This window comes from Symsagittifera roscoffensis, chromosome 2, assembly GCF_963678635.1.
Source record: "Symsagittifera roscoffensis chromosome 2, txSymRosc1.1, whole genome shotgun sequence".
NCBI classification, from domain to species: Eukaryota; Metazoa; Xenacoelomorpha; order Acoela; family Convolutidae; genus Symsagittifera; species Symsagittifera roscoffensis.
Window position 1 is genome coordinate 13,643,366 of NC_087063.1, and position 27,252 is coordinate 13,670,617.

At 34.4% G+C, this 27,252-nt stretch overlaps 1 protein-coding gene across 1 annotated transcript; it reads right to left on the reverse strand.

The window, feature by feature from the left end:
• Nucleotides 1-870: 870 nt before the first annotated feature.
• On the reverse strand, nt 871-24,836 carry LOC134839696 (putative pre-mRNA-splicing factor ATP-dependent RNA helicase PRP1). Its single transcript, XM_063855318.1, has 6 exons — nt 24,512-24,836; nt 8,339-8,638; nt 7,482-7,998; nt 6,373-7,083; nt 5,705-6,123; nt 871-1,017 (listed from the first exon to the last, which is right to left on the reverse strand). The coding sequence occupies exons 1-6, from the start codon at nt 24,542-24,544 to the stop codon at nt 871-873; spliced, it is 2,127 nt and encodes a 708-aa protein (XP_063711388.1). The 5' UTR covers nt 24,545-24,836.
• Between the last annotated feature and the right edge of the window lie 2,416 nt (nt 24,837-27,252).

Sequence of the window (27,252 nt, forward strand, 5' to 3'; positions counted from 1 at the left end):
TAACTTCTAAACAATTATGGACAATCACTAATTGACAAATTACAGAACAGAAAAATTCAAAATTTTCTAATCTTCTTCCGCATGGTGACTTGCCTAGTTTTTGTAATCACAAATCGATCTTAATTGTCGAAACTAAGGTAAGCACCTGACCAGGAAGTAAAACACCTTCGACAAAACAAATAGAAAAGAGGCTACCATTTAACTGCACAACTGGTCAAAGTGAACTTCAACACGTTTCAAAAGAAACCAAAAACAATGAAAAAAATTTAAATACAAATTTCACTCGAAGGTCAAGTTAATCAATATAGTGGGACAACATTTTTTCAATCATTTTGGGCTAATTCAGTTTTTCACATTTTACCCACCCCACATGACATACGAATGAATTTTACTCAGTAATCGTTGATTTTACGAAGCTATGCAAGAAGAGTGTGTTTGAAATGGGATACTAACTCATATACCAATTTTCAAGGCAGTTAGGAATAGTAGAAAAAATTTTATTTTGAAGAAAAAAAATTGCAGTTCGGGGTGGGGTGGGGGGTTAAAAGTTTTTTGTTGAAGGCGTTTTTCACAGTAACTCATACTTCGCCAGCCACTCTGGTTTTTCGGCTGTTACATTGCGCATCTGGTTACCGTTATATAACGTCAACATATCCTGGAATATGACCCATTGGGGCGGACATGTGAACAAAATCGATTTGCGCGAGATATACGCCGACTCAAGGTCACTATTTGTACGACGGTAAAGGTTTACTTTTTTCGAATGCTGAATAAGTTCAGCCCGATTCATGAAGAACCCGCTGAGAACAGCTTGTTGCACTTTAGTGCGGTCGTTTCCACAAGATCGGATTTCACCGTGCGTTGTTCTGACTACATGCTGTAAGTTCTTCTTTCTAGAGCCTCCTCGAGGGCTTGTTGATTCACGAAGTTGCGCTTGCTCCATTGGGGGTCACAGTCGTTGTTGAACCACTGTTTGAAAACCTCGTAGTAGGTCAGCATGTCGCCTTTCAGACAGGGCTGCGCATTAAATATGGTCAAAAATCAAAATTATGATAGTCGGATAACTGGTAATATCCATACAAGGATAACCAAGGTTTTCTAACCAAGTCAATTCAAAAATAGGGAAAAAAAACTTATAAAAAAGCTGAAAACTATCGAAATTGCAAAACTAGAAGTTATCAAAAATCAGCTAGAGCAGCATAAATATGGAACCTGATCCAAACTATATATTTTTGTTGGTTTATAAATTAGATAATTTATCCCTATAAAATATTAAAGACTAACCAATCACACTCCATCTAACTAACAACCCACTTATTTGTAAGTGCTGAAATTATTTGTATTTTCAGCACCAGAGCATTCTGAATTTAACTTACAACTTAGTTGCTTTTTCCAAAAGACCGACTCGTAACAAACCAGTATACTCTAAATCTATTGAGACTAAGAGATATAAGAGTAAGATTGAGACCGGTATTAGACTAAGAAGTTGCACGAATCTATCCGGCCGAAAATAAGATAACGTGACGAGCAGAGGGTGTACTCTATCTGAAATTACTCTATGAGTTAGAGAAACATCCCAACTCATCTGGTGCGACCATAAGTCTCGAATAAGACCTTGAGGAAAAAAATAGCTGAGAACTAACCAAAAAAAGATTAGACTTAGACATACATTCACAAAAATGTTACACGATAATAAATTAATTGAAATGTCTCTACAACTCAATAGATCAAAGCCATTATTCCGAACAAAACTTCAGAACTGTGTAATTGAGAGAGGAGACTTGGTTTCTGGAAATACATTATCTTATTAACTTAGAGTTAGAAGTATTTTTTTGATTACAAATTTAAAAATATCTATTATTTTTTGGACCATATTGGTTTCAGCACAAAAACTTTAGTTAACAAGACTTTGAAAAAACGCTGTTATCATACAGACTAGGGTGAATGGTAATCGGTTATAGACTAACAGACCCAGTTACAATTTGAAAACCAATTTTGTGTCCATCCTTTGAAATTTGTCATCAAAGTCGAAAAGGGTAAAGTTTATTGAACTTTCGAACCATAGCTATGGCCTAAGTTACCAGTTATTTCGAAAAAAAATCTTCAACTCGATTGAGTTAAATCACAGGGAATGTAGAAATACCATATTTAATATAAGAGGAGAATATATTTTTTTTTGAAAAAAAAAAAAGAATGAAAAAAAGTTTGAGCTTTGTTTTTGAGCTCAAAATTTGATATATTTTGAACTTTTTCATGATTTGTTAAATGGTTTGATTTCAATTTATCTGGCATGTGTGCTTTTATTTGAAAAATCGAGGAATAGCATGGTTTCTTAATATAAGCAAAAAATGATTTAAATCGTTTGAAAAAGACTTTTAGACACTAAAATCAATCTGCTTATGGGTTTGTTTAAATTGATTTAACTTAGTAAGATTCGGGTGGAATTAAGTAATATTCTGATGATATTTTGGGAGTCGAAAAATCCAAACCGATATAAATAGACTTTTTAGTCACTTGAATCGATTCAAAGTTTTCAGGAAAGATTGATTAAATTCGATTGAAAATCCATTACAGTTCGTAAATGTACATTGTTAATCGATTTGGATTGATTTAAATCAAACCAAAATCAATTTGAATCAATTTAAAACCTTTTTGTCAGTGCGAAAACTGACATAATTTAACGTATGGCAACTTTAAGCAAGCTTTTATGCCAAAATTTGAAAAAAGCAACGTTAAATATTTCCACAAGATGAGTTCACACAGAAATTTTTGAAACAATCTAAATGATCTTGTAAGTTTCAGTGATTTTTCAGCAGTACAGTGGTAGTTTAGAATATTCAGTCAAAACAAACAAAGTTTGAAACGTCAAAGGCGTTTTTCGAAAATTGGGTTAGGATGATACAGTGAAGAGAAAAAAGTAGCTTTTATTTTCACCAGAATTAAAACTTTTTCTCAATTTTGATGCGTTTTTTTTTTGAAATTCACACTCAATTGTTTACCCCAAAAAGGGTTCATTTTTACTTTTTTCAGTTAATCAATGGTGATGAATAAGATAATAAAAAAATCCTATAACTCAACCCAACAAAAAAAGGAGAGTGAAATCTCCAAAACTTTGCGCAAAAGGTTTCAAAGCAAAGATTTTGAAATTCGATAACAAATGTGTTCTTTTTTGGATACCAGTCAAAATTATATTCTCTTTAATAGACTTTTGTAGATTTCATTTTGCTATAACTTTCTTGGGCTGTGTAATATGATTTTATAAAATTTAACTTTCTGTTCAAATAACTTAGTACTTCAGCCTAATTTTGAATAACTTAAAAGTCAAAATGACCCCTTTTTGGTGTAAAATTCTGTTTGCGGTTTTTTCTTTTAAAAATTCACCATATTAATTCTGGTGAAGTAATGCTTCATCCTAAGCCAATTTGAGAACTGCCTTTGAAGGTTCAAATTTTATTTTGTCCATTTTAATCATCGCTGTATATCAGACTTAAATTGACAGAGAGTTTTTGATTTTGGTCGATTAGTTTCAATCAAAAACAAAAGTCAAATTTTTGTAATAATATTACTACCATAAAACAGTGCTGTTTTTTGCCACCGATCCTCATTTCTGTCATTGAATAGTTCCGTTTGTTGTTCAAAATCTAGTTCTTGCTTTCTCAGCTTACTCGTATGATCCAGTAAAATCCTGTATCCAGTAATTATGAGAAAAACATCCATGTCTTATCTACTCTTCAGTTTTGCATTTGAAAATAACGCCAGGAAAAGGCAGCACTGTAATCTACGATTGTTGGCAGATTTAGAATGATTAGTTTGAGCTATTTCTCCAGTTCTATTTTTTTTAAACTTGTAGTGGAGTCATCAAATCTTTCCAATGGAGTTTGTAAAAATAAGGCGTTACTTGACACCAAATGATGCATGTGAAATTGACATTCCCACCAAAAAATTTTTGTATCAATTTTTTTTGAATCAAGCTTATTATTATAGTAAAGTTATCAGACATTCTGAAGACTTTTCTTGGCAAATTTTTGAGAACAGTTCCTCATATGACTATTTAAATCAATTCACAGAAAGCACAAACTTGGCAACAGGCAGAAATTTAAAAAATAATAACAACTGCATTTTGAAAACTAAATACTAACACAACACTAAATGTTAAGACTGCCTATTTCAGAATCTTAAGTATTTTTTTTTGTAAATTTGAAGACAAAAATTTGTTTTGATTTGTTTTTCGGCAAATATTCTTCCTGCAAGCATTTTAGATTCAGAGTGTTTAAATTTTCATGTAGTCACGCTTCAATTGAAAAAAAAGCTTCAATTAGAAATGGTTTCTGAGTGAGCCAGACTTACCGTTGTTAATAGAAAAACTGATAAAACCAAAGTTGGTCAGAATGCTCGTAACCTGAAACCCTAATAAATGTGCGAAATTGATTCCAATTTTTTTTGCAGAAAAAACCAGAACCGAACACAATTCTTCTGCCAATTTCTCCGAAAGTTAAAATTGTGCTTATCGTACTAAATTCAGTTTTTGTTTAACTGCAAATTACAATGAGCAGCATGTTTTTGGAAGTCTTTTTTTTACATAGCGTTAACTAAGTTTAAACACCATAGTCAGTTCAAGTCCGGCGTGATTTTCTCATAGAGTAATTTCGGATAAATTACACCGTTTGCTCATCACGCTATCTTATTTTTGGCCGAATAGGTTGATGCAACTTCTTAGTCTAATACCGATCCTAATCTTTCTCTTATATCTCATAGTCTCAATAGATCTAGTATATACTGGTATTTTTGCGAGGTTTAGAATCAAGAAAGAGCAACTGCTTGCTAAGTTAAATTTATTTTTCTCTGGCTGAAACTATAAATAGTTTCAGCCCAACAATTTTTGGTAAGTTTTAGTCATGGATCATGATTGGTTAGTTCTAAGTCTTTTTACAGAGGTAATTATTTAAGAATATGATTTGATATAAACAATACTTGTTTTGAATTGGTTGCAATAGTTATGGTCGGCTTTTATTCATAATTTGAGAAAAACTTAAAAACATCTCCGAAAAAGTTGTTATTCATCCATAATCGGTCAAGCTAACTACAAATGAGGTTATTTACAGTTCTTAACTTCTAAAAAAATTATGGACAATCACTAATTGACAGAATACAAAACAGAAACATTCAAAATTTTCTAATCTTTTTCCGCATGGTGACTTGCCTAGTTTTTGCAATCACAAACCGATCTTAATTGTCGAAACTGAGGTAAGCACCTGACCAGGAGGTAAAACACCTTCGACAAAACAAATAGAAAAAAGGCTACCATTTAACTGCACAACTGGTCAAAGTGAACTTAAACACGTTTGAAAAGAAACCAAAAACAATGAAAAAAATTTAAATACAAATTTCACTCGAATGTCAAGTTAATTAATATAGTGGGACAACAATTTTTCAATCATTTTTCTCGAGTTGAACAATTTTTCTTTACCCACCCCACATGACATACGAATGAATTTTACTCAGTAATCGTTGATTTTACGAAGCTATGCATGAAGAGTGTGTTTGAAATGGGATACTAACTCATATACCAATTTTCAAGGCAGTTAGGAATAGTAGAAAAAAAGTTTAATTTGAAGAAAAAAATGCAATTCGGGGTGGGGTGTGGTGAGGCGGGGGGTTAAAAGTTTTTTGTTGAAGACCTCTTTCACAGTAAATCATACTTCGCCAGCCACTCTGGTTGGACGGCCGTTACATTGCACATCTGGTTACCGTTACATAACGTCAACATATCCTGGAATATGACCCACTGGGGCGGACATGTGAACAGACTCGATTTGCGCGAGATATACGCCGACTCAAGGTCACTATTTGTACGACGGTAAAGGTTTCCTTTTTTCGAATGCTGAATAAGTTTAGCCCGGTTCATGAAGAACCCGCTGAGAACAGCTTGTTGCACTTTAGTGCGGTCGTTTCCACAAGATCGGATTTCACCGTGCGTTTTTCTGACTACATACTGTAGGTTCTTTTCTACTTCTAGAGCCTCCTCGAGGGCTTGTTGATTCACGAAGTTGCGCCTGCTCCATTGGGGGTCACAGTCGTTGTTGAACCACTGTTTGAAAACCTCGTAGTAGGTCAGCATGTCGCCTTTCAGACAGGGTTGCGCATTAAATATGGTCAAAACCAAAATTATGATAGTCGGATAACTGGTAATATCTATACAAGGATAACCAAGGTTATCTAACCAAGTCAATTCAAAAATACGGAAAAAACGTATAAAAATGCTGAAAATTATCGAAATTGCAAAACTAGAAGTTATCAAAAAACAACTTGAGCAGCATAAATAGACGGTTGCAAAAACGCTTCAATTAAAATGTGTTAACGGCGCAGCCCTGCCTTCAGCCTGGCTCAAAGCCTTCTTTGCTGCGTCAGCTTGTTTCTGGAATTTTCTGGGACGATAGAATAAATTCTGACTGAAGTTATTGATCATGGCTAGAATGATGATCACCTCTTTAGAACATTCAAGGTCAATGGACGTTAGAAGAATCTTTGCTAGTTGCGGCTCCAAAGGTATCTCAATCATCCGTCTCCCAATTGAAGTTATGTTTCCAGACTGGTCAAGCGCTTCCAGTTGTGCCAAAACTGCCTCAGCTTCGCGGATTGAATCAAGATTTGGTTTATCCATGAAATCAAACCGCTGCACGTCTGAAATACCTATCGATTTCAGAAGCAAGACTACTTGGCTTAGCTGAACCCGCATAATTTCTGGAACGTTTATTTCGTCAAATCCCTCATAGGTCGTTTTCCTATAAAGTCGATGACACTCGCCTGGTTGTGTTCGACCGGCTCGACCTTTTCGCTGATTAGCTTGAGCTTTGGATATTTTAACAGGAGTCAGACTGTCTGTTTTGGTCCGGGGGTCGTATTTTTTCTGTTTGACGTACCCGCAGTCGACCACGTATTTGACACCATCGATTGTGATTGAAGTCTCGGCTATGTTGGTGGCAAGAATGATTTTTCTTCTTTGAGGCGAGGGAGGCTCAAAAAGAAGATCATTATCATTTCGATCAACTGCTCGGTGCAGCTGTATAATCACGTAATTCATGCCTAGAAAAACATTATCACAAGATGATTGCTTATATATACAAAAATGAGATCCAAAACAAAAAGATATTGTTGTTCAGCCCTTGATTCAAAAGATCAACACAATAAAACGCATGGAGGCCTCTGCAGTATGACTAAAACTACCTTTTTGAAAAATTGGTGAAAATATTTTTGTGCAGTCCCGCAAGGGTGGATTTTCAAACTTTTAGAGATTGTTATAGGCCGACGAACAGGTCGATTTCCGAGGAAAAAAGGCTATCGGGTCAATAGATTGAGTACATGTTGAATTCAGCAAATTTATGAAATGAGCAAAATCGCACTCAACCAAAAGCTCATGCTGAAACTTCTACGCGCATCATTCTTCATGAAAGAAATGACGATTTAAGATAGTTTATAGAAACCTGTTGCTGGTGAGCCGAGCAGCACTTGCTGTATTTCTTCTGCAGCGTCTTCGATTTCCTCTTTTCCAGTCATGAACGCCAGAATATCTCCAGGATCGTTTCCCCAGTGGATTCCAACCACCTTCTGGACAACTTGGTGAGTCATGCTTCGGAGAATTACATCCTGGTCGAGGTAAGAAACCTGAACATCGTACTGTCTACCTGGAATTTCGTACGAAGGAGCGTTGTCGAAATACTCTGCAAACTTTCCGGAATCCATAGTGGCGGAAGTCACAATGACCTTGAGATCCGTTCGTTTTTTCAGAGCTTGTTTGACGAGTCCAAAAATGGTGTCCATGTTCAGAGTTCGTTCATGCACTTCGTCAAGAATAATAGCCGAATAGTCTCGCAGATTGTCTTCTTTGAGACATTCGAGTAGAAAAATGCCGTCGGTCATGAACATGATTTGAGTGCTGTCGTCACCTTTCTTGTCGTGTCGGATTTGATAGCCGACCTTGGTACCAAGAGGTGATCCAACCTGTCAAAATATAGTTTATCATCAATAGCTCTTTATGATTTAAAAAGTTTTCACTTAGAACTTGAGTGTTTGAAAACTCGAGTTGAATAAAATTTGATACAAAACAAAAGACATCACAGATGTTTTTTTTTGCATGAATTATTAAATTACATGTCATTTTTCAAAACAATTTTTTTTTTCAAAAAAACAAGCCTTTTACTAATAAAAACCATTGAGATTCATAGTCACGTGAGACAAGCAAGCTTCAATACATTAAATAAATCCTGGTGATTGTTGAGCTCAATGTTGTTCGGATTAAACATGCTTTTGAATAGAACAAAATATTCTTTTTGAATCTCACCTCTTGGGCGACCCGCTTCGCCAAGGATTTGGCAGCCACCCGACGAGGCTGTGTGCACGCGACCTTCAGGCACCCTAAGTCATCCACTAAATACTGGGGGAGTTGAGTGCTTTTGCCACTTCCAGTTTCCCCCCGTAACACCACCACCTGGTTTTTAAGAATTGTGTCCAAAATTGCGGCCTTGCGTTCCGTTATTGGCAGTTCTCTTCTCTGTTGATCGATAGAAGTTGCGGGGTTCCGTCGATTGTTTCTGCTATGATTGCTTTGAAACCGCCTGGCTTGTGGAGGATTCTGCACGCCCTAAGAATGAATTTGTGTCCAATAGAGGACTTCAAATGAGACTATTTTGTTCCTAACAAATTTTTTTTGTCTCCAAAAGTACAGAAGAGCCATAATATAAGGCCCCGAAGTCTTGAAAATATTAGAAAAAATTGTGTACTTGCAAAACTCCGAAAAATGAAAATGGAAACAGTAGCCATTTTCTGGGCAAGGAGCACAGAATGTTCCGACGATAGTAAACATTGCAAGAAACTCAAGAAAAAAATTGTCTCAAAACAAAAATTTATTTCCAAACGACCGAAAAAAAATGGTTTCCAATCCACCATAGTAAACATTGCAATAAAAATCAAGAAGAAAACTGTCTCCGAACAAAAACTTATTTCCAAACGGCCGAAAAAAACTTGTTTCCAATCGATCATAGTAAACATTGCAAAAAAATCAAGAAAAAAAATTATATCCAAAAATAGAAATTTATTTCCAAACGGCCGAAAAAAACTTGTTTCCAATCGATCATAGTAAACATTGCAAAAAAATCAAGAAAAAAAATTATATCCAAAAATAGAAATTTATTTCCAAACGACCGAAAAATGTTTGTTTCCAATCGACCATATTAACGTTGCAAAAAATCAAGAAAAAAATTGTCTCCAAAAATAGAAATTTATTTCCAAATGACCGAAAAAAGTTTTTCTCCAATCGACCATAGTAAAATTTGCAAAATTAAGAAAAAATATTGTCTTCAAACCATATTAAACATTGCAAAAAAATCTAAGACAGAAAAAAACTGTCTCCAAACAAAAATTTATTTCCAAACGACCAAAAAAAATTGTTTCCAGTCGACCAAAGTAAACGTTGCAATAAAAACCAAGAAGAAAATTGTCTCCGAACAAAAACTTATTTCCAAACGGCCGAAAAAAACTTATTTCCAATCGATCATAGTAAACATTGCAAACAAATCAAGAAAAAAAAATTATATCCAAAAATAGAAATTTATTTCCAAACGACCGAAAAATGTTTGTTTCCAATCGACCATATTAACGTTGCAAAAAATCAAGAAAAAAATTGTCTCCAAACAAAAATTTTTTTCCAAACGACCGAAAAAAAAATTGTTTCCAATCGACAATAGTTAAAATCGCAAAATTAAGAAAAAATATTGTCTTCAAACCATATTAAACATTGCAAAAAAATTGAAGACAGAAAAAAAATTGTCTCCAAACAAAAATTTATTTCCAAACGACCAAAAAAAATTGTTTCCAGTCGACCATACTAAACATTGCAATGCAAATCAAGAAAAAATTGTCTCCGAACAAAAACTTATTTCCAAACGACCGAAAAAAACTTGTTTCCAACCGAGCATAGTAAACATTGCAAAAAAATCAAGAAAAAAAATTATCTCCAAAAATAAAAAATTATTTCCAAACGACCGAAAAAAAATTGTTTCTAATCGACCATAGTAAACGTTGCAAGAAAATCAAGAAAAAAATTGTCTCCAATCAAAAATTTATTTCCTAACGACCGAAAAAAATTTGTTTCCAATCGACCATAGGAAACATTGCAAAAAACAGAACAAAGTTTCTTTCAATTTGTTTCAAAATTTAGACCCGAAGATGGCAATAAATTTTAAAGCATTCAAAAATTCTAAAACGGCTTTCTGTGGATTTGTAAGAAGCTGTAGGTTACACCTCAACCGCGCAAAAGTTTATTGTTCCGGGTTCCGACCATTGAAAATGGGGAGTAACTTTGTATTCGGGTGTGTTTTAGTTTTTTTTTCCACGCAAAACCAGCTACCACATATAATCACCGGACAAGTCTGAGTGATATTATATCATACTGAAAACATTTTAGTCGTGATTTGAACCATATTAAAAAAAATTTCAGTGTCGAGAAAAACCGGTTTGAAATTTTTGATTTTTGGTCTAATTTCGAGCTAATTAGTAAGCTAGTTATTATTTGCAATAGCTTATTTAAATTTAATTTGAGCCGCGAAAACTTAGTTTTACTCAAGTAAAGGTAGTTTTTGTAGTTTTAAGCGCAATTTTATGAATGAAAAACTTGAAAATTCAAAAAAATTCTAATCTTAAAAAAATTTTTGAATTTTTTTTCTTGTTTTTGTAATCTTTTTCCTTAAAAACTGTTTTCCCATTGACCTATTTTAATATGACTCTCAAATATGCCTAAATTCTATTTTTTCGCTCAGATTTTTTTAATCACAACATGCAGAAAAAAACCGACACCAATTTGAGAAAACATTTTTGCTTTTTTTAAGACTGTGGTCGGAACATTCGGTCCTAGATGCACAGTAACCTGCTATCTTTGTTTCATTCGGAGTTTTCTGCTTCGTTTTTTTCTTATCCATTGTTTTATGCATGGAAAGTTCATTTTTTACCGCTTTTTCCAATCGTTTGATAGATGAATTCACGTAATCATCAGGTCGGAAATTACTTGAAATTATCTACAGATTTAACAGAAATTGAAAATAGTTCTTCTCGAATAATAAGCAACATTTACCGCTCATTTACCAGATATTTGCAAAATGATATAATTCAACTGTTAGGCTTATGTGAAATTTGCACTTAGAAGCGGTATCTCCCCTTTTTGCAACAGGGGTCGAAAATAGAATAGAAATCCCAATTTTCATCCCATAAAAGATATCAGGGATAAACCACCCAATTGATTTAGGGGGGAGGAAATATGACTTTGAGAATACCTTTTAGATTTATATAGAGAAAATTGATCAAAAAATACGTTAGTTGAGGTTACTATCAGCATTCAAATGCAATCCAGCATAAAAATTGTGACAACCAATTTTGTGTTCGCGTTTGTTTGAAGTGCATACATTATACAAAATTAATTTTCAAAATTAATAGCTACTACCCGGGTTGAACTCAATACACCGAAACTGCTTATCATACAATTCCATACAACAAAAATCATTATCATACAATTCCATACATCAAGTGTATGGAGAAAATGCTTGTCATACCATTTTCATACATTTTCGAAAAACAATAGAAAAAAAATTATACCCATTTCTGCGGCTTTTTGAGAACAGTTGAACAGAGTGGTGACAAAAAAAACTGATGTGAATTTTTTTTTGAAAAAATGCTTGCCATACTATTTAACGTTGTCATGATGCAATGAAACTTGGCGTGATGAACAAATCGACGACTCTGAACAGATTTGTTCTTCATACTTTACAGTGTAACATCACGCATTTAGCCATAATAACACGTAAAACAAACATAAAACTCGGTATTTTTAAAGGAGGACTGGAAAAGAGCCATAAGCTTCCTTCAACCATTAGGAACGATTTCTAAGAAGGATTAAATCTCCGCTTACGCATTATTAGAGAAATATATCGCACGTTAACTTCCCAAATCGGCCAAAATGTCAATCTTTAAACCCACACAACTTTACGGAAAATGATCACAAGTGAAAATATATATTTTTTCAAAATTAAGCTCAGGACAGCAATACCTTTTGAATGGTATGAAAAAAAAATCCGTCAAAAATGACTGGTAAAAAAGTTGAACTTTGCCTGAAGTAAAAAAAAACACCCCGAACACAAATATTCCGTTATTTTCGAAACGAAAATCGGAACAATAATTTCATTGCAGTTAGGTCAAATTTAGACAACCTTTTTCTAATGCCGGTAATAAAAGTAGACAAATTGAATTCTAAAGCAGACAAGTTTTAATCTCAACTCTGATTGGTCGAGAGAATTAACGCAGACAGAAAAGTAGAATCAACGATAGCAAAACAAAATCTCAAATATAGCAAAAACCTCACATACAACTATCGTTAAATAATTGACTACAGATATTTAAAATCTCCAAGAAGTGGAGAAAAACTACTTTTCGGGAGTTATTATTATTTTTTTTATAAATATCGAAAAAAAATTCAATATTATAAGTCTACAGTACAACTCCGGTGAGTTGCCCGGCCCGATTAGCTCTCAATTTTACCTAAAAACATTACCAACATGACGGGAACTCGTCTCTATCTGCCGCCTCAAGGTTAGGTCGGCGGTGTGTCACGGAGATGAATACCCGGATAGCCGAAAAACAAGTTCATTCCGGGATAGCCGCGAAATAAATTTGTTCTCGGATAGCCGAAAAAAAAAAATCCCAGATAGCCAATTTTTTTGTTTCTTGTTTTTCCTTCATAGTTGTTGATTATTGCAGTAACCATATTCATATTTTGGGTCTCTTTAACGATTTCCCCCTTTTGTAAAAGGGGGTATTTGTTACCAGGTATAAAAACCTCATTCTTAACCGTTGATTTTTTTAGGGGGTATTCTTTACTAAGGGAGGGAAAGTAATTAAAAAGATTCCATATTTGAAACACACAACCAACAAATACTAATAAACACAATTTTTTTCTCGTTGTTTTCCTATTTAAAGTACCCTCTCCCTCCCCCCAATCATCCCACAGTTAGACCCACCATTATTCCTTTTTTTTCTCCTCCAACTTAGCCTGAACAGGGTTGCGTGGAGGAGGGGCGGGCGGCGGGGTCAAGGAGATTACTAAATCACCATCTTCTCAACCCCAACAATTACATTACACCTAAATTTTGTAGCCCTAATTTGTTTGTTTGCTGGGGAGGGGCAATGTTTACACACATTGCCCCTCCCAAGCAAACAAAGAAATTAGGGCTACAAAACTTAAGTGTAAAATATTGTTGGGGTTGAGAAGATGGTGATCTGGTAATCTCCCTGACCCCGCCGCCCGCCCCCACCTCCACACATCCCTGTTCAAAAAAGGGGATATTTTTCGAGGGGGTTGGAGCTTGGGAGGAGTGTAATAGATAGGGATGAGAAAAAATGAAGAAAAAAAACTAAAATACACCCGAATACAAAGTTCTTCCCCATTTTCAATGGCCGGAACAATGAACCGAACCCGAGAAAAACTATTTCTCACATGCCCAAAAGTATTAATTAAAAAAACTTGCACAATTTGGGCTAAACCTTGAACAGCAAATTTTTCTATTTCATCAAGAAGAAAAGTTAATCTTTGCATCTAGACAAGGATTCGAAGTTCTAGAGAGATCAAAAAGTGTTTTGGGAAATTGATTATTCAAGTGCTTCCGGCCGATTCAACAAAATTATACAATTTTTGAGACCTACTTTGTTTGTTTGCTGGGGAGGGGCAATACTTACACGCATTGCCCCTCCCAAGCAAACAAACAAATTAGGGCTACAAAACTTAGGTGTAATAAATTGTTGGGGTTAAGAAGATGGTGATCTAGTGATCTCCCTGACCTTGCCGCCCGCCCCCACCACCACACATCCCTGTTCAAAAAGGGGATATTTTTGGAGAGGGTTGGACCTTTGGAGGAGTGTAATTGATGTGGATGTGAAAAATTGAAGAAAAAAAACTAAAATACACCCGAATACAAAGTTCTTCCCCATTTTCAATGGTCGGAACAATGAACCGAACCCGAGAATAACTATTTCTCCCCATGCCCAAAAGTATTAATTTAAAAAATTTGCACAATTTGAGCTAAACCTTGAAGAGCTAATTTTTCTATTTCATCAAGAAGAAAAGTTAATCTTTGCAATTAGCCAAGGACTCGAAGTTCTAGAGAGATCAAAAAGTGTTTTGGGAAATTGATTATTCAAGTGCTTCCGGCCGATTCAACAAAATTATACAATTTTTGAGACCTATTTTGTTTGTTTGCTGGGGAGGGGCAATACTTACACGCATTGCCCCTCCCAAGAAAACAAACAAATTAGGGCTACAAAACTTAGGTGTAATATATTGTTGGGGTTGAGAAGATGGTGATCTGGTAATCTCCCTGACCCCGCCGTCCGCCCCCACCTCCACACATCCCTGTTCAAAAAAGGGGATATTTTTCGAGAGGGTTGGAGCTTGGGAGGAGTGTAATTGATGGGGATGTGAAAAAATGAAGAAAAAAACTAAAATACACCCGAATAAAAAGTTCTTCCCCATTTTAAATCGTCGGAACAATGAACCGAACCCGAGAAAAACTATTTCTCCCCATGCCCAAAAGTATTAATAAAAAAAATTTGCACAATTTGGGCTAAACCTCGAACCGCAAATTTTTCTATTTCATCAAGAAGAAAAGTTAATCTTTGCAAAGTTCTAGAGAGATCAAAAAGTGTTTTGGGAAATTGATTAATCAAGTGCTCCCGGCAGATTTAACAAAATTATACAATTTTTGGGACCGATGAAAATTAGAAACTGCTTTTCCTCTCCGCTTTCCGTACGAAAAGAAAGAAACTCGCTAAGCTTTTATGTACAAAATTTATTTAAAAAAGCCTGTGTCTTTGTATTTTTTTAAATTCTGGAACTCTTCATGATCGATTTCAAAACTTGGATCATGCCGGAACTCTTGAAAATTTTTTACGAGCCCCGTAGCAAGTTGGTTTCATTACACAGAGTGTTTTTCCCGAAAATTTCTGAAAAGTATTGCGAGAAACATTTTTAAAAAAAATTGGCCCTGCCTTTCACAGCCAGTCGGCTGTTCCACCTACCTTTTCTGCCCTTTAATGAACTAAAAAATGATGTTATCTGGGACATACCAATAAGTGCGAAAATTGGATCAACAGAGGGTTTGTCGCCAAATCCCGATTGACATTCAACTTCGACTATTATCTCGCGGTGAACCAGTTCCAAAAATGACGAACAAAATAATTTATCTATTGAAAACTATTTTCTGAAAAAGATCTATTCAAAGAGTGACTCGGATTTAAATCAATCGAGAATTTACATCAGATTTTTATGCAACCCTGAAAGAGTCATTTATTCTCAAAATTGTATTTGCAAGGAGTCAGCGTGATTTAGAAAAAACTTCTGAAAAACATCGAAATTCGTTTAACTGAAAACTTTTTCTGCTAAACAAACAATTCTTCAAAAAAACAATTTGACATTTTTCCCATTATTTTACTTATTCCCGATTTTGCTGTCTCAAAATTGGTCGGAGAATTTTTTTGACCTTACATGACCTGTTTTTTTGCTAATTTCGTCAGATAATAAGTTTGGAACAAAATTAAAGAATTTATAACGAAACCGAAATGGCTTCGATCGAACATTGCTTGATGCGTAGTTTTAAACCACGTCCTTCTCGACTTGCAAGTAGTCGAACCAAAAGCTGGTGACAATGTTAGTGACCAGTTCCAGTCCAACTTCTAAGCGTTCTATTAAATTTCCAACAATTTTGTCCGACAAACTGAGCAATGAGGTGGAATGAACCTACATTCGCAATTTCTGAGAAAGCTGGAAGACTTCACAGAAACAGCAGACTGTCAAAATAAAACGGATATAATCTATTTGATATTCAAGGAGGCATTAGAATCGATCCCACATAGAAGTATTTTCTAAAAGACGACAAAGACTGATGATAAACGACGGTTCTTGGACTGGTATTATTTTTAAACTGCATTGACTCTATGACAGTCTAAATTAAATCGAACCAACAGTTATCTGCGGACGAAGCAAAACTTCATGGAGATGAGTAACGATTATGGATGTCAAAACTGTGCAACAAGATCTTGATACTCTCAAAGAGTAGTCGAACAACAGCTTCCTACAACTCAACGACGACAAAGAAGTCCAAATGACCATCTCGCAATTGAAATCTGACCATAATGCAAAATGTTATTGGTTATACGGGAAGCAACTGCAGGAGGCAGGAGAAAAAGATCTAGGAGTTGTAATTGACGGTAAGCTTCCTTTGAGTACCATATTTTCCTTAATAAAAGAAAAGACAACTCTGGTCATTGCCGTTTTCAAGAAGACTCTTTTTAGATGTAAACTACTTGTCTTTTCGAATGTGTACAAGGGACTCATTTGGTCTCATATTGAGCTGTGTAATCAAGTATGCTACCCACGATAAAAAAAACACCTAAAATTTATAGAGAACCTTAAAAGAAAAGCAACGGGGAGGATTTTTGGATTGCATGTACAAAACTATCATCAGCGAATGCAAGAACCAGCTGTACCGTCCATTGAGTACCGTACAGATCGAGGAACATTGATTGAACTTTTCAAGATCGGGTAAAACAGCTATGATCCGAAGGCGACAAGAGAAAAATCTGAAATTTAACCGAGACACCAGGATAATTGACAACCAATTTTTTTGAAGAAGGGCAAACTAGAAATACAGAAACAATTCTACACAATTCGAGCAACAAATGACTGGGATGCTCTGTCGAGAACAGTTATAAACTCCAAATTAACATAAAAATTCAAAATAAACGACAACTTTCGGAAGAAAAAACTGGAATTATTAAACGCGGAACGAACAATGTAAAAGGAACATACCACAAGCTAGTCATTTTAAATGCCAAAGAAATCGAATCTCGAATGAAACTTCCACCAATGAACTGAACTTCAAAGAAGACAAAAAAAACTTAGTGTATAAATGAAAAACTAATTGCGTACATTTTTTTTTGTTGTGGGGTCATTTATCTTCAGAAATGGGTTGGAAAGTATTTAAGCTTTCTATGAATTAATTTTGTTCATTTTAGTACTTATTTAAGTTCACGTAACAGCATTTGAGCATGGGTTCTTTGACACGATACACTTTCTTAGGAGTGCAGCCAGTATTTAGACAGCCGCGTATTCATACTGGTCAGTATTTAGACAATTACTGTATGAACCAATCAGAATCGAGAAAAAACATAAATAATCCAAAATAAATAATAATTATTTAATAATTTCTTCTTTGTCTCTATTCTGATTGGTTGAAACAGTATTTGTCTAAATACTGACCAGTATGATTACGCGGCTGTCTAAATACTGACATGTAACCACTTTCTTATATGTCAAAGAAATGGAATGTAGTCAATAAGTCGGTAATTTCGATTTCATACTTGTCAATAAATAGACAATTACAAATATTAACCAATCAGAATCAAAATTTAAAGAACTAAAGTACACAATAGGCACAAATACTTATTGTTTTTTCGTGCATTTGTTCTCTTATCTCGATTTTGATTGGTTAATATAGTATGTTTGTCTTCTTTAGGACCTCTTCTTCATGATCTGTCTCTTTTTTGCGTAATTCAGTTATAAACACAATAATAATGAAAAACACAATTAAGTACAATAACCGCCCAGGGTCTGGAGAATATCTAGGTGTTCCTAAACTCGTTCACATTATGAAATCATAATTTAGCATTCATGACACATTAATGAATGCAAAGACTTGGAGTGATAACTTGAAGTCGATACAGCTGCTGCTATGTACCATTTCAAAGATATATGTTATCAAAAACAAATTATTGATAAGAAACACTAAATTATCAAAAACACTAAAGTAGGCATTCGACTTCGGTCTCACATAGAAGACTAAAAGGAGTATTATACTAGAATGGAATGAGAGGCAAAAAACTAACTGGATCGTGGACTTATTAACCAAAAGACGCCAAAGAGTGGTGATAAACGACACAAAATCAGTGTGGAAAATTGTTTCTGGTGGTATCCCGCAAGATTTGGTTCTTGGACCAGTATTAGTTCAAATCTGCATCGATTCTATAGCAGTCTAAGTTAAATAGAAACTACAGTCAACTGCGGACGACGCAAAACTTCAAGGAGATGAGTAACGACATGGATGCATGTCAAAACTGCGCAAGAAGATCTTGACGATCTCGAAGAGTGGTCAAACAAGAGCCTTCTAAAACTCAACAACGACAAGTGAGTCCAAATGACTATCTCGCATGTGAAATCTGAACATAATGCAAGATGTTATTGGTAATACGGGAAGAAACTGGAGAAGGTAGAAAGAGAAAAGGATCTAAGAGTTGTAATTGACAGTAAATTTTCGTTTGAGTACCATATTTTCGCTAATGAAAGAAAAGACAACTATGTCATTGTCGCTTTCAAGAAGACTTTTTTAGAATGCAATTACCTGTCTTTCTGAAAGTTTACAACTCATTTGGTCTCATCTTGACCTGTGTAATCAAGTATGGTTCCCACGAGGAAGAAACGCCTAAATTTGATAGAAACCCTACAAGAAAATTAACCAGGAAGACTTTTGGTTTGCATGAAGAAATCTATCTTCAGTTAATGCAAAAACTATTTGTACGTCCCTTGAGTACCGTAGAAGACGAGGAACTTTGATTGAATTCTTCAAGATTGGGTTCAAAAGCAATGACCCGAAGACGAAGATAGAATCTAAATCTGACCGAGACATTAGGGCTTTTTTGACAAAAGACAAACTAGAAGTACAGAATCATTTCTACACAATTCGAGCAACAAGAGTTTGAGACGCTCTGTAGAGAACAGCAATAAACTCTAAAAAACGAGAAATTTGGAAAATACACGACAGTTTTCGGAATGAAAACTGGAATTCTTTAACTCGAAGCGAACAAGGGAAATGGATTATACCACGAGTTGATCCTTTTATGTGCCGAAAAATCGAATATCGAATGCAACTTTGACAAAAAGGTCATCTTAAAAATTAGGCTAATAGTTGTGTTTCTTGTAGTTTCAGAGATGTAGATGGAAAAAAACTGACCTGACCAATGGAAATCCAAAAGAAGAATTGAGACCAGAAGAGTTGAGCGTCTCAGAATCGAACAATGGTATTCCATAGCTACGGTTTCAAGACCAGACGTCAATCCCTAAATCTTCTTCATAACGAATGCGTGTCTTTTTCAGACCAGATTTGCAATCAGTATCTGAAGCAAACAACAGTCTAAATGAGACTATAAAATCGACCATAGTGAAAGTACTAGAGATGCAAAATCCCCAAAAATTAGCAAAAAATTGGAAACATCACTATCAGTTGTTTTCAAATCTTTAATTGATCAAGGACTGCAGGATATTAAAGAGTCTGTGTTAAAGAAGACCATAGAAACAAAAGAGATGGAGACGAGAAAATGTAATTTGAATAGTGTGTCAGAAGCAGAACATTTAGAAGAATATAATAGGCGGGACAATGCGCGGATAGTTGGATTACCGGAAGTTAAGAGCACAGGCAATAGTGGACAAAGGAGTTTTGAAGACTGCAATCAAAGCTAGTGAAATGGGTGCGCTGGTTGAAAAATCAGATATTTCAATTGCCCATAGGTTACCTGGGAGAATTTCGAATGCTCGACTAATGATTGTGCGCTTCTGTAGACGAGTATCAAAAGTAGAACTTCTGCAAAAAAAAATGAAATTTGAACCAATCTCAATCGATGAGTTCAGTCGAAGTTTTCGAAAGAACTAACGGCCCCGCGACTCAATTTTTCAACCTTATGAAACAAGACTACAGATTCGAATCTATTTGGACAAGAGAAGGGAGTATTTTTTGAATTCAAGGATGACAATTCAATGCATTGTGTACAAGGACTCTATGAAGGAGGAATGAAGCTGAAATACTCAAAAAATCAAATCGAAAGCTGCTTCGTAAAGCAATAGCAACCATTATCAAGAATATTTCCTTGCCAAAACCCTAATTTATTTTCAAAAGTTGCTAAAATATTCCACATCAATGTACGATCGTTACGTAAACAGCATGATGAGTTGGAAGCAGTTGTAAGTTCCCTTGAGTCACCACGTGGTATTATTTTCTTAAGCGAAACATGATTATTTGAATATGACGACAAACACAGCTATAAAACAAAAGGTTATCATGAGTTAATTAATACGTCAAGAGCAAGTACTGGACGAGGGTTGATACAATTGAAAGAAAAAGTAACTGTACCCGAAGAACTACCATTGGAACTTGAAGAAAGTTTAACAGTTATGGTTAGGATTAATCAAAAATTCTTCTGGATAATGGTGTACAATCCATCTGAAACCGACAAGTTTTGCTTTATAGAAAAGTTTGAAAACGTTCTTGACACACTTTCTGCCAAAAATTATCGAGTCAAAAAATGCGGTCATTTTATTTTTGATATCCTAAAAAGTAAAAACCTCTCTTCAGAGTATATTGATTCTATAGAAGGCAACGGCTTCGATCAGATCTTTAAACAACCAACTCGAAAAGGAAAAGCACGTGATACTCTCCTGGACCACATGATTGGCATGATTGTGAAAGATGTTAAAGAAAACAATGGTGATACGCTTCAAGATTAAACCTTCTCTGACAACTTGCGCATTATTTTAGATCGGATTACCACAACCTCGCAAATACAACCTTCAAATTTTTATCGTGATACAAGTTTTCTGAAGCCTAAAACTCAAAACGAAAACTTCAATTTCGCTTTAATGCACATTTCAAAAAATTAAATCGTTCGAGAACACATTCTCAGTTAATGACTTGTTTGAAGATTTTCAATCGAGATACAATTACGTTTTAAATAGTTATGCGCCGCTTGGAATATCAAAAACCATTAAACGAAACGGTTGTGCAATCATATGAAAAACTTAATATCCAAGCGTAACAGACTTCATAAAGCTTGGTCTAAAAACAAAAATAACGTTGGAGCAAGATTTCGTTTTGAATCTGCCAGGAGTAAAGTTGAAATTGAAATAAAAAATATAAAAAATGGTTTTAGTTTAATAAATTCGATAAATGTATTGGTGACTCAAGGAAAGTATACAAATTACTAAATGATTTAAAGGGTACAACAAATACATCAAGAAGAACAACAGTTTCGGTAAATGTAAAAAACGGCGACTTTGTTAGGGACAAACTAGCTATCGCAAATGAGTTCGATGACTTTTTTCTACTTTTGGCAATCATTTAGGTAATCAAATAGTTAAGTTAAAAACCGATCAATTTTATTCTGAGCCTCGTTTCTGCATGCGTTCAAACTCAAAAAATGCGTTCAAATTCAATCAGTTTTGCATGCGTTCAGAATTTGAAGTCAATCTTTCAGCGGTACAAAGCAAACTATTTTCTGGAATAGTTGGAATTAGTAATCTAATTGCGAAAGCTAGTTCATTCGCAAATGTTCTCTTGAAAAATCTCATTGAACTATCCTTTAAATCAGGATGTTTTCCTACCGCTCTGGCTCAAGCGGTAGTATATCTTTTATATAAAGCAGGATCGAAATTGAATTTCAGTAACTATTGACCCATATATTTTCTTGTAAGCTGGAGTAAGTTATTTGAAGGGGCACTCTACAACCGAAAAGTACAGCTATCTTGAAAGAAACTCACTACTTTACATCAAACAATTTGGATTCCAAAAAAACTTAGTGCTATTGATGCTAGCGCGAAGTAACAGAGAAATGTCGCTTAGATAAATTTAAATCGCTCAAGAGAACAGTTTTTCTTGCTTTAAAAAAAGCTTTCGACACAATTCTTTTTCATAAGTAAGGAATGTATGTTGTCAGTGGAAAAAGTTTGCTTTGATTTAAATGTTATTTGAATCACCGCAAACAAGTTATCCAAATTGGTGGAACGCGATCAACAGGGCAAAATCCGGAATGTGGTGTCCCACGGGGATCCATTTCGGGGCCTCTGATGTTTCTTAAATATATAAATGACCTTCCAAAAATCTGCAATATTAGCATAGTTATTCAGTTTGCCAACGACACAAACACAACTGGACTAAACTGCTTGGTTTTGAGCTTCAATCAAGCCTTAGAAGCAAAAAATAAGTGGTTGATTTTGAATAAATTCTCTTCGAATTTGGAGAAAACGGTACAAGTAAGTGTGTCTCTTAACAGTGGTTCCAAGCAGCAAAAGTTCATTTTGAAGCATTCCTTTGAAAATTGAAGGGTCATGCAAATATCTTGGTGTTTTTGTAGATGCAAAATTGTCATTTAATTCTCACATTAATTTCATGCGATCTAAATGGGCAGTATAAGTGCCGAAGAACAACAGTGCCGAAAAAAAATAGTTCAACATGGCCAAAAATTTGATTAGCTTTAAACATATTAAGTGTGGCAAAAAAAACGGACAATTTTTACAACCTTATGTGCAATTTTATCATTTTGAGCGATTAAAATTGCAATTTAGACATTTTGGCGCCAAAATAATTGTTTATTTTGCTGTTGCAGACATTTTGGCGCCAAAAATGGATTGTTTTTTTTTGGTAATTAGCGTCAGCAATTTCCCACTCTTTAGAAAGTGTTAGAAAATGCATTTAATTTATTCTGAATTGTTCTCGCCTTCTCCCGCACTGTTGTACTTCGGCACTGTTGAACGCCCCCGATCTAAGCTTAGAAAACAATGTGGCTTTGTTTCGAAAATGCGTCACTATGTTCCCAAAACTGTTATAAATGATTATTTTGGCACTAATATCTAGCCCTTTTTGCAATATGGAAAATTGGTGTATGGTGGCACTTCATACACAAAAACTTCCCCTTTTTCGACCCAAAAAAATTTTTAGTTTGACTTTTTTTTCATAAGAAAAAATGAAAGCATTCGACAAGTTTTTAATGATGAAAAGTTTTTAATAGTTTAGGAGCTTCATGCGTATAAACTCCCCAAATTTGTTTTGCGATCAATAGCAGGACTAGACTCTGAAACTTTTTTAAATGAGCTTTTTCTATTTGATAAACGGTTGTATATGACCAGAAGGTCAACTTTTAATCTAATGAAAAGCCCTAATTTCAAAAACAAAGATCAAAGAGCTTCAATTAGTTACAGAGGAGCTAAGCTCAATCAACGCATTGCCCACGAAATTCTCGATTTGTTTATATTATGCAATGAAGAGCTAATCAAGTTTGTTAATTGTTGACATTTTTTTGGATTTAAGGGAAATGCCGGAGAATGACAGGTGTGGAGTGCCTGCATGTTTCAAGTTTTTTCTAAATATAAATGTATATGGTTTTCAATGAGTCTTCGGCGTTTTGAAAACCACTCTTGGGCTTGTTCGCTGGTTACTGCCGCAAGGGCTAAGTTAGGTGTCTAATTACCGTTTAGACCTCAATCAGTTCTACTGATGATAGAGCGGCTTCAAGTGATGGGACACAATTAGTGGAAGCAGTAATCGTAAAGTGAACAAGTTCGAGTTCTGTTTTTAAAACCGAATAGGGGTGTCAACGACTAGCGAAATTCAGAAATTATGAGTGATGAATTTGAACTACTTTCTTATTTATATTGGTTTTATACCGACTACGATTGAACAATCATTTTAAATATTGATGCAGAGCTTGGACCTTATGTCATTAACATGTCTAGACAATGCCATAAATCTGCTGCTTTATGTTTATTCAAACTTCAGTATTTCTTTCCGAATATATTTTTTTTGTTTTCAGATTTATATATTTTTCCTTTTTTTTGAAGATCTCAAATTTCGTATTTCATTTGATAAAACGGGCAGTGCTCTATGACCCATTTGGGTTCGTCAACTGTTCCCTCACTGTTTCGGGTGCTTCATGTTTAAATTCTCGTTATATGCATGTTCACCATTAACAATGAGAAATATATTCTTTCTTTATTTTCTTTCTGAAACTTGAAAAAACGACGAAAAAAAATTGTGTGTAAATGAAAAACTATTGGCCTACATTTTTTTATTGTGCGGTCATTTATCCTCAGAAATATCTTAGAAAGGCGTTAAGCTTGATTCTATAAACTGTTATAGTTCACTTTGTAATTATTTTAGTTCATGGAACCGCATTTGAACCGCATTAAGCATTCTCAGATGTTGGAAAAATGGAATGCAGTCAATAAGTCGGCAATTTTTGTTTTAGACTCGTCAATAATCGACAAATACAATTATTAACCAATCAGAATCAAGGTTTTTTTTTAAAAAAAGTTAACAATAAGAACAATTACTAATTATATATTAATAAGTACGTTTGTTCTCTTATCTCGATTCTGATTGGTTAATATAGTATATTTGTCTTCTTTAGGAAGTCTTCATCATGGCTTGTCTACTTTTGGCGTAGTTCAGTTATCAACAAGAATAATAATAAAAACAATTTCGGTACGATAACCCCCCAGGGGGCTCGAGAATATCTAGATGTTCCTGAACTTGTTCACATGATGAAAATTATTTTTAGCAGTTATGACACATTAATCAATGCAAAGGCATGGAATGATTACCTGGAAGTCACTGAGGCTGCTGCTGTGTGCCATATTGCAAAGATATGTTATCAAAATCTAATGTTTTGTTTGTTATTCCAGAATGGTGATCAACTTTATTTTTTGTAGTTTAAATCTGCAGAGGCAAATAGCGTATGCACTTTTGTAATAAAACACAAATAATCTAAAATTGACTGAATAAATGTTGCAATCCGAAGAAATTAACTAACTGTAACTGTAACTTAAACTCCAAATGTGGAATTACAAATCACAGATATGGTAACATGAATGGTAAAAATGCTGCTGTAACTGCGTATGTTCGTTTATCATTTTTATGCAGTCTCATTTGCTTTGTTGGAGTACATAACCATGAAGAAGTATAAACGCAAAATAGTCTAAGACAGCTGTAATTTCGAGTGTAAATATTGAGGATGCTATTTCTGAGAAATGCCCTTTCGTTATTAACTCGGTATAATATAGTGCAAAAGGGTCTAGGATAGGACAACAAGCCGACGGGACTTAAAGCCGAAGGGACTTCAGGTCGAAGTTTACACTTTACAAGCACCTCAAACCACTACTTTTTCATCTGTAACACGTTGCTTTTCAAAATTGTAGGCAAGTTTAGTCCATAATAAGCTTTATTCATGACAATGAATCACTTGGGATTGGCATCCGTTAATAATATCCCCCACTGAAAAAAATGGTTTCAGATCGATTTAAAGTGATTTTAAATCGATTTTAAATCGATCCAAATCGACTAACAATGTACATTTTACGAACTTAAATGGATTTTAAATCGATTTAAATCGATCTTTTCGAAAATTTTAAATCGATTTAAGTGTCTAAAAAATCGATTTAAATCGATTTAAATCGATTTGGATGGATTTTCCGACTCACTAAAATCCATCCGAAACTCACTTAAATCCATTTTAAATCGATTCAAATCGATCGTAATTGAAAATTTTGGATCGATTTGAGTGTCTTGAAAATCCATTTAAATTGATTGGAATGGATTTTCAGACTCAATAAAATCAAGTTTTTTGCTAATACGGCGAAAAAAACATACCCTCTAAAATATTGTTGGAATTTTTTTTCTCGATTTTTTAAATATAAACACCAGCAATGAAATTATAGAAAATTATTGAAAATCAGATTTTGCAAAATTTTGTAACAAACAAGGAAAAGGTCAGAATAAATTAAAATTTGATCTCATTAATATGCAATTAAATCATAGAAAATTATGAAGACAATTCAGATTTTAGGCAAAACTTATAAAAACGAAACAAGAAAAGGGTCAATACAGATCAGTTTTTGAATTCAAAATATGCAAGGAGATCATAGAATTTTATCGATATTTTTGTTTGGTCTTTTTTATGCTACAATACGCTATGGACGTAAAATGAAAAATGATAGGCAATGAATAAATTCAATAAAATTCAAAACTGAAAAATCTCGAATAAAAAATCGATTTAAATTGATTTAAATCCGTTTTAACCCCCTTAAAACTGAAAACAAATTCAGACTGGGAAAAATGCATTTAAATTGATTTAAAATCGATATGGATCAATTTTTAGCTGGGATTTAAGATCAACTTGAATCAATTTTAAATCGATCCAAATCAATCTTCGTCTTTTTTTAAATCTTCGTACTTTTTTCATACTAAAATCGATCTAAATTTAATCATAAATTTGTCAACGTATTTTTTCATATCTAAATTTTTTCGATCTAAATTTTATCAACGTACTTTTTTCATAATAAAATCGATCCTAATCCAATTTTGTCAGTGCGGGATCAGCTGGTTTTTGAAATGAATAGCTTATAAACAAGAAAATCGCCTTCAGCGTTTCATTTTTCAACTGCCCTTAACATCATTCGGAGGCTTAAATTTTTTGAACACGCCAATAATTACTGGAGAAAGATCAAGAAGTTGAGAAATTCTTCAAAAAAGTTACCAAATTAATCATATTTTATGACTTACTGAAGAAATTTTCCGCTTGAAGTCCCTTATTTTACAATTCGGCTTCAAGTCCCGTAGGCTTGATGTCCGGCACCCAGTGCAAAACAGCGAAAAAAAGGAACAGTGACTGGAAGCAAAGCAATAAGCAGAATGGTCCAAGAGCAGAAAAACTGAAAAATATTGCTTATATTGGTTTATACGGGCTAATTGGTAAAACAATTATTACAATCGTCGAAAAAGACCAAGAAAACGAATAAATTACGCATGAATTGACTAATTTCATTAAGTTTTTGGATTAATTTTCTGAAAAAAGTTCTTGATTAATTTGCTCAAGTTATGCATAAAATGTTCGTTGCTTTGCTATTATTGACATTTCTGATAATTATTTTACCGTTATTTTATACCTTAAATTATGAGCAGTTCGAACTTCAGCGGTTTGATTTTTTCAGAAATACTATGTAGGAATTTACGTAGCGTCGTCACAAAGTTCCATCGAACACGGTTGAATTGATAAAAATTCTCTAGCTGTATTTCGCAGAAATTTATCTACAACGATCGTTTTGTGCGTTTTGTATTTCTGAGAAATGTATTTCGCGTGTTAAAAAACAATCATTTTGCTCGATGAATTTCTCAAAAATGAACTTTGTTGTCTAAAAGACCCATTGAAAAAGGTTGTCGCCATAACGGCTGTCGCCTTATTTGCCGGTTACCGTGGCGTCGTCTTTTATTTGCCGGGACCCGCTAGATTTTCGGTTACGTAGCAGTAAGAGTACAACCGGGAAATTGTTAAAATTGTTAACTATTG